Genomic DNA, 8545 nt, shown 5'->3' with positions numbered 1-8545 from the left:
CTTTCACCATCAGACCCAGCTCCAAGCAAATGGGTCTTCCTACATCATCATGCAGCCACCCAGGAGAGCTGAAGCAAAAAGCCAGTTTATTTCTGAGAGCCAGTTTATTCCATTTAACATGTCTCCATGTCCAACACAAATGATGACTGATCATTATAGACAGTATAAAGACCAGAAAGCATGAAAGCCGGCAAAGAAATTTACCACGCAGGTACCTGTGGAGATCAGAAGAGGGCGTCCAATGCCTTGGAACCGGAGTTACAGGTGGCTGTGAGCTGGCACAGTGTTGAGAACCAATTCGAGCTCTCTGCAGAAGCAGTTGGAGCTGCTGAGCCAGCATCTCTCCAGCCCCTAATTCAGACGTTTGAAACAACAAAGGGAAGCTGAACCAAGTACAGCAAAGAGCACTCCATCCATTTCATGACTTTCAAAAAACTGTTATTTCCCCCCCATGATTATATGAGTAATGTGTGTGGGCAGCCAGGCCACAGCACAAGTGTGGAGTCAGTTCTCACCGTCTACCTTTAATGTGTTCTAGGGGTGGAACTTGTCAGGCTGGAGGGACAAGTGTTTCACTGGCCGTCTCACTGGGCTCTTACGTGTGTTTATTGCATAAATTTACTTTGCATACATGTGCATGGATTTAGGTGTGTGTGTCTGTGTGTGAAGGTCAGAGGACAACTTGTGGGACTCAGTTCTCTCCTTCCACCATGGGCCCTAAGGCTTGAACTCAGTGGTCAGGTGTGGTAGCAAGTGCCTTTACCCACTGAGCCAACTCTTGGCTCCTCTTTTATGGTTCTTGAAGCTATGAGAGAAGGGAAAACAGATTTAGGGAAAGGCACAAAAATGGACCCTGGGGTGCCTGTGAATCCACTGCTCATTACCTAACTTATGGACTAAAGAGATCCAAATCCTTACAGTAAACAGGCCCCGAGCAGGTGTGGTGACATAATCTGTAATCCCACATTCAGGAGGCCAAGATGTTTGAGGCGGGTGGGGTGATGCAGGGAGACTATCTCAAAAGGAAAACGAACTGGACAGGCCTTCACCCAGGGAGCACTTAGACTTTCTCTGTGGTGGGTTTTGAAACAAAAACTACTTTGGAGATGGCAAACTAAGTGTTGAGCCCAATGAGAAAGAGGAGGGGGTCCTTCGTGTCCTCAGAGAAATAAAGAAAAGCAGGGGCTGTAAAAATGGGTTGAAGTAAATGCTATCAGAAAAACCAAAACCAAAACCCACAGCAGCAAAAACACACTCAGGTATAAAATATTTACTTCCTTTAAGAACTATATTTATTTGAGAAAGTGAAGACATACTTCTCAATTAAAAATAAACTAAGATTACGGGGTTCAAGCGTAAATGAAGACAGCCTACCCCTGTCTTCGGCAGAGGTTGGCTGGATCGCTCTGAAGTAACAACATTTGAAAGCTCCCATTCTTTGAAACTAATTTAAACACACAGAATTGTTGAAAGATTAAAAACCGCAGTCAGCTAATTACACCCTCTCTCATCTCTTATTCAGCAAATGAATCACTTTTCCTTCCCACTTAGCTGAAGTACATGGATTTCTGCCTAATTAGAAATGTTGTAGATGGGACATTAGCAAGAGCAGAGCAGGGCAGGGTGTCTCTGCTGCTTCATGTTTAATTCCTGACAGTAGAGCCTGATAGGAAAGAATAGAAAAGTCATTAAATAATTTTAAATTATTTATAAAAATTACTTTGCCCAAATTATAATTATTTTTCCCCAAATGGCCTCGCGTCTAGTGGAGAGAAGAGGCAGTTCCATGTTGATTTTAATGAACGTTTTAATGTTATATATAACAGAACATCATGAATACAATGGAAACAAAGTTGTATCAATTGAATAAAAAAATTCCAACATAAAGTGGGGAGGTAATAATTTGATACTATAGTATTTATTTTAAAAAATATTCCCAGCTTGAGGTTGAAACATTTAATTTTGCATTCCAAACTCTAGCATCATGATTTTCATGTGAGCTTAATGCAGAATCATAGCAGGAAAACAACAAAATTTAATTCATCTCCTTTATTTGTCATTAAATCAATAAAGTCTCTGACTGCTACAGTCTCCTTTACTAAGAGATATCGAACTTCTATTGGAACCATATTGCTAATGCCGTATTATAGACACTCAAAACCCAAACAAAACAAATACTGTATAAAATCTAAACATGAACATTGCTGAGTCCTAACATTTATATTTAACTTAAGGTTTTAATGTATTTTTACCTTTCAATTTTTTGAAAAGACACCAGAAAAGATAAAAATAAATATTTTTCTCTTTTGACCGTTTCGGACTTGAATGATGGCTACAAGGATACGCGAAGACGCAGCTTTGCCAAGTCCATCACTGCGCAGGGCAATCAACCACTGCCCCAACAAACACCACACAAGAGGTCTTCCTTCTCCATCTTTTAAAGGAAACCACAGAGCAGGCCTGAAAAAAACGGCTTTCCCAGTTCTGCACAGGGATAGTACAGAAGGAGACGTGGGTGAAATCTCACAGCTATTACCAGCTGCGGAAAGAGGGTTCAATTCCATGAAAGCTGAGATGCTGTGTCAGCAGTGCTGCTGGAACCTTGGCAAAAGTATATACATCAGGTTACCTTTGATTTAGCCATAATCACATATGTATGCCTTTTTTTTGGACAAAAATATATATTTTTATAAAAAACTGATCATCCAACTTTAATGATTTCATATACGGACTCGAGAGTGGTACTAAAGGAACAGACCCAGTTATGACAAGGCGATCGAGGGACAGAAAAATCAAGTTCCTCAGGGAAAGCAAAGTATAAAGTTAGAGTGGAGCACACTGACTCAGCCCTGCGCCGGTCCTCCCGCAGACTGACTAGCCTGTGGCATGGGCTCTCTGACTCAGAGCCTTCAGGGCTCCTCTCCCTGTCAGTGGCGCACCTTCACTGGGGAAAACGATCCTGACTGCCTCGCCTGAGTGCTTGTGTTGCTTCTCAGACACCAGACACCTCACTTTCTACATCAGACTTTTTGGTTCTTTCTGTGGGCTATTTAATAACTGATAAAAGAAAAGGGAACTGCTCAGCCTTTTCCATCCCAACATCACCTATTTGCAGCTACACATTCTTCCTCCACTTGCTGCTTTATAATCTTTTATTTGCTAAAGTTGGCAAAGTTTGCAAAGGCATCTTGCTTGGGTTGCACAGTTCCAGAAGGCATGGCCATGTTGGGCATACCCATTCCCATTGTGCCCGTCAAGCCCATCCCTGTGGCTGACATCCCCATGTTCACGTTCATGCCCACCATGCTCTGGCTCATCACTGGGGCGTTTCCCAGAGGGGCCATTCCCATGGTGCCTGTCATCACACCGGGCATGTTCATCGGCATGGGTCCCCCCATCAGAGGGTTAGTTTGTGGCCGGACAGGAAGCATGTTTGATGGAGAATTGAGATTCACAGCTCCAAAGCTTTGAGTCATCACATTCAGGGGCTGTTGTTGCATATCTACCAAAAGAAAGGAGAAAAACAAATGACTTTAATAAGAATGAATTCTTAAGGTTCATAGAGCAGAAAAATAAGACTGTCAATACTTCGAAACCCACTAAGTGAAGTCAATTAATTTGTCCTGGTTACATTCAACAGATATTCAGCAGATGTCTCCTAGAGACAAAAACATGACTCCAAAACATCCCTACAAAATCCATTGCTGAATCCTATCTAATAAACTGTCAAAAGCCAGTGTCTACCATAAGTTTTAAAAAAGTTTATATTCATTGACTCAAAGTATTATATGAAGGAAAAAGCAGATATACAGAATATATACAAATTTTTCTATTTATAGTTTTTAAAAAAGTTGAACTTAATTTAAATGAGCTGTGCACTGGTATGAGGGGAAAATCTAAAATTCATTTTTCTCTGAAAATGCTCAACATAGGAAAAACCATCATATTAATGTTGTTAAATGAGAACAGTAAGAAACAAAACAGTACAGACATCCAGATTCTCACTCAGCACAATGAGAGAAGACAACATCCATGAAGCAGGGTCCCTGAGCTGGGGAGTTCAGATGGTTTTGTTTGCAAAAACAGCTGTATGGTAATTTTGGAAAAAACAACTTTCTATTTTGGATCACTATGGAGAGTCCACTGCTGTAAGGATGCTAGCCAAGAGTTGTACCATTGAGCTATATCTCAGTGCCAGGTTTTTAACACAGTCTAGCCATGTAGTTCAGGCAGTCCTTTAATTCCTAAGCCTCCTAACTGCTGGGATTAATGGCATGCGCTGCACTCAGAAGTATTTTTATTTTAGAGATAAGGGCCTTAGAACTCATAAATCTTACCATAGGAGAGGCACAATACAGAGTCAGTGTGCTGGTAGGAGGGGTAACAAGTGAACACTAAGCAGGTAATCTTAGGTGAATATGGTTATCTTCACATACACCCCCCCACCTCTCTGCAGTGTACACCATCTATTTTTATTTTAATGCAAAAGATATGACACATAGATGGGGCATTGGAGGTAACTTACTCTGTTGTTGAATCATTGTATTAAGTGATGGCTGCTGGGGCTTGGAAGGCTGCATACCAGGTAGTAAGTTGTCTAGGCTGATGTTGACACTGGGGTCAGACCAAGTAGAGGGCAGGGTTTTGCTGGCCGACTTCTGGACCATATCTGCATTCTGATTATAGAGAGGGTTAGGCTTCTGCAGCACTGCACTAACGTTCTGCAGAGGCTGGAAAAGAAAAGTTTGTTCTAGAAATCGAGCACCAGCTGCTCAGTTATCAGACAACAACTTTCTCACATAATATCAAATAACTGGATGCCTTATGTTAATGATGTCAACGCTCTGGGATACTTCCCAAATGGAGCCTCTGAAGACTTTGGGTATTCTCCAGTAACCCAATGCCCAGTTCTCTAGAAGCCACTATCTCTGAAAAAATTCCCAGGGCAATGACCAACTTCAGGTTAACATAGCCCCTGACCCCCAGGAAAACAGATTTACTGAGCACACTCCAAAGGGCAGCACCTGGGCAGGCAGCAAAGACCCACCTGCCAGGCTAGCACAACTGAAGGTGGACAGGTGGAAATGTAGCTGTGCAAAAGAGAATGCAGGTCTGTGTGCTCATGGTATAAAGTCCAAGCTCTGTGCGCCTCTCCTGCCTCGAGTGAACACCACCAGCGGCACTCGATACACACAGGGGCCAACAGAAGAAATTTAGGAGAAAGAAGCAGAGGTGTGTGGTGGCTAAGGAGAATCTTAAAAGGGATGGAAACAAGGACAGGAATGGGAGAAGAAAACTGCCACGGCAGAGGGTCAGAGAAGGACGACGGAGGCTGAAAGCAAGCCGCCAGCCTGTTCACAGTCACCTTTCTGCTTCTTTCTTCCCTCCTTCATCCTAATACCCCAAGGATGAGGATCTATGCATTAAAACAAGTGATTAGCATCAGAAACATTGCAGTAACTCAGTCAAAGCTAGCAAGTTCCAGGTACAATCCAGACCCTTTCCCACCTCTGTCTGTTCAAATTATACTGTTATGAAATTTGTATTTAACTCTTGAAATGTGAATTAAAAAACTCGCACTAGTTTTCCTTTATGGAAATGAAGGTGGACAACAGGCCCAGAACAGGGGTAACATTCATCATCGAGACAATGATTTTCTACATGAGCAATGATATACAGAGATACTTTGTTAAAGACAGAACTGAAATTTACTATTTTCCATGGGTCAAACAAAGTATCCGTTCCCCCAAAACAATTTTGTGACCCAACAGATTTCAGCATGTCTTTGTGTCAGGCTTGTTATTTTAGGGACTGTAAGTAGGTAAGAAGGCCTTGCCCTTTAGAACACACATAAACAGGCACAGCCCTGACCTCTATTGTGTTGTCATGTATCACCGAATGTGGTTTAGATCCACAGTGGACTATGGGAAGGAGGGTGTCTTGTCTTACACTAACCCATCATCCTATTAGACATCTTAGGAGGTGTACTAACAATTCCCAAGGGAGGCTGACAACTTACCTGTGATCTTGACATGGGCAAACCAAGCCCCACAGTGTTAGTGCTCATCAGAGAGAAATTCATACTCTGGGAAGACGTCATGGTTGCCTGGGATGAGCCCATAAGATCAAACAAGTCTGAAGAATTTGAGGCAGCAGGAGGTGGGCCTAAAGCTGGTTGTGAGCCACTGATGAGTTCTACTGCAGGCTGTGGGGCACTGCCAAAGAGCTCACTACCGGAAGCAACAGGGCCTGATGGGGCTTGGTTGAAGGCACTCCAGTCACCAAAGTCTCCATTCCCACTTGTTGCTGTTACCAAGACAGAAAGAAGGCAGGGTAAGAAGCACTCTGAAGTGCACAGAGCAAATGCACGCTCTACGAACTGCAACTAACTGAAGTTGATAGGAGCCCATACAGGTTAGCATCTGTGAGCCCCATCTCCATCTGGACATTATCCTTCCCCATGAATATTACAAGATTTTTAACAAGGTGGCAGAGAAAAGGGTTAGAACTCTCAAAGGAAAACCCACCTCTTGGCAGGTCTGTTCATGATACACAAAAAGCACCATGAAATGACTCCAACCAAGTCTGCAACAGTTAAACATGTGGAACTCAAAAAGGGAGGAAATTCTATATTGGCTAACTCCTGCTGGGAGTGAGGGCAACTCCACAGTCAGAAAGCCCCATCTTTGCTCATCATTTAGAAGATTCAAAGAGAAATCCAGCTGCAATTAATATCCACCTAACTGCCGAAACCCCAAGTGCATGATATAAAATTTATTAAGAATGAAACAGAAATCATGAAGGATAAAAAGCTGGTAAAGCAAAGTGTGGGCATTTAATAAATTTCTCTTAGAAGTTCTGACTGCTTTTGTTTCCATGGACAACACAAGGACTACCACCTAGACTGACCTCCAGCATGCTGACTGCTCAGTGTATGAGCAGGGGAAGTCACTAACTAGCAAGGGAAAATCAGGTTAGTCTAAATTTAATGCAATCTGAAGAGGCACACATTGAAGGCTTGGTCTGCAGTTTGAGGCACTAAGAGGTGATAACTGTGCTAAGTTTATCAATGGGCCAGTCCAGTGATGAGTTCATGCAGAGTAGGCCATTCGGAAGTGGGGCCTGGCTGGAGGAAGGGTATGCCTTTGAAGGGTATATTCTGTCATGGCCCTTTCCTGGCAGCCTCTCTACCTCCACTCTAAGGATACCAGCCTCTCTACCAAAGACCCACAGCAAGAACAGCTGACTCCAGAGCCTCTGAAGCTGTTAGCTAGATAAGCTTCTTCCAAGCAGTCTTCTCAAGTGTTCTCTCAGAGTGATGGAAAGCTAACACCTCAAGCTAGCATTAGAAAGTCATCAGGAAGCCTTCACACATTCCAGAGACAAACTAGTGAAAAGAAACTTTAAACCTGAGATAATCAGCTAGCTCCTCTAGACCTGACTTAAATCTATACTGTAAAGATGGAGTAACAGCATATGCAGCATCATCTGAGGTTGGATAGTATTCCTTTGTAATAACTTGTACAATTCAAATGAGGGCTTCTGGGAAAGCTGCATACATAACATTAATTATCTCGAACACACTGATTATACAAGCAAGTCATATTTAAACATTCCTTTGACTAGGCTACACATGACTCCAAGTAAATACACCTGTCCTTTAGGAAGGGACAAGTGCATGAACAGGAGTCTGTGGCAGTTGAGAAAGCAGAAAGTGAAGAAACAGCCATTTCCAGACCATCACCTGGAACTCTAAGAGCATAGCTCCATGGTCTTTACAGTTTGGGAATACATGTCTAGCCTAAAAGATAACCACTCCAGCAGCACTGTCTCACAATGTTAAGTATCAGGAGACCAGTCACATGATGTCTTGGAAGACTGCACTCCTCTATTACTGTATTAATATGCAGCATCCTTAGGTGAGAAACCCCAAGCTTGCTGACAGTTTCAGGTAAGAGCAGGGCCACTATTCTTTCCTCAGGGTTTTACCATATATAACCTGCTGTTAATCTTTACAAGACAGTGTATTAACCATTTTCCCAATTAGTTCTTGATTATTAGATGTTTTAAAACCATTTAAGTAAAGCTACTGAATGAACATAAACTTTACCCTGATTTTCCATTTGCAGGATCCATTAAGCAGAATATGAGTGGAAACGGGCAAAGCATGTTGCCCCATCTGAAAACTCAACACTGAGATGATTAATCATGCAAGGACAAGATTTCAAGTGGTGCAGACATTGTTCAGAAATGATTAATCACTGTTGTGGGTTCAGCCCTGTGCGGTGATGATCAGACTGTATGTGTGTGAATCACACACATGTGGATAGAGATGTATGAAAAGGATCAACTAACATATTCAAGTTATTTGCATACTAGACAACTTCATATACACAAAAAAGTCAAGGATTACCCAGGGAGCCTGTACAACTAGGCCATGTTTACCTTGTTTCTCTTCCACTTGGATGTACCCACAGTAAGGTACCAGCCTTGGAAAGGTGCTGCCACACTTCCAGAAGGAAGCAGTAAATTATACAACAACTCT

At 42.4% G+C, this 8545-nt stretch overlaps 1 protein-coding gene across 3 annotated transcripts in view; it reads right to left on the bottom strand.

The window, feature by feature from the left end:
* Positions 1-1789: 1789 nt before the first annotated feature.
* Clint1 (clathrin interactor 1) overlaps positions 1790-8545 on the bottom strand; it is a 56905-nt gene continuing 50149 nt past the window's right edge. For 2 of the 3 annotated variants that reach the window (XM_036196604.1, XM_036196605.1), the window contains exons 10-12: positions 6020-6306; positions 4526-4730; positions 1790-3502 (exon numbers count right to left, since the gene is read on the bottom strand). In XM_036196604.1, the coding sequence (XP_036052497.1) occupies positions 3153-3502; positions 4526-4730; positions 6020-6306 (842 nt within the window). In that variant the 3' untranslated portion in view covers positions 1790-3152. The remainder of the gene's footprint in view (positions 3503-4525; positions 4731-6019; positions 6307-8545) is intronic. The other variant, XM_036196606.1, reaches the window with a different exon arrangement.

The sequence above is a fragment of the Onychomys torridus genome, chromosome 8 (genome assembly GCF_903995425.1).
Source record: "Onychomys torridus chromosome 8, mOncTor1.1, whole genome shotgun sequence".
Taxonomy (NCBI): domain Eukaryota; kingdom Metazoa; phylum Chordata; class Mammalia; order Rodentia; family Cricetidae; genus Onychomys; species Onychomys torridus.
The sequence above is the reverse complement of the archived record's forward strand: the minus strand, read 5'-3'. Positions and strand labels throughout refer to the sequence as shown.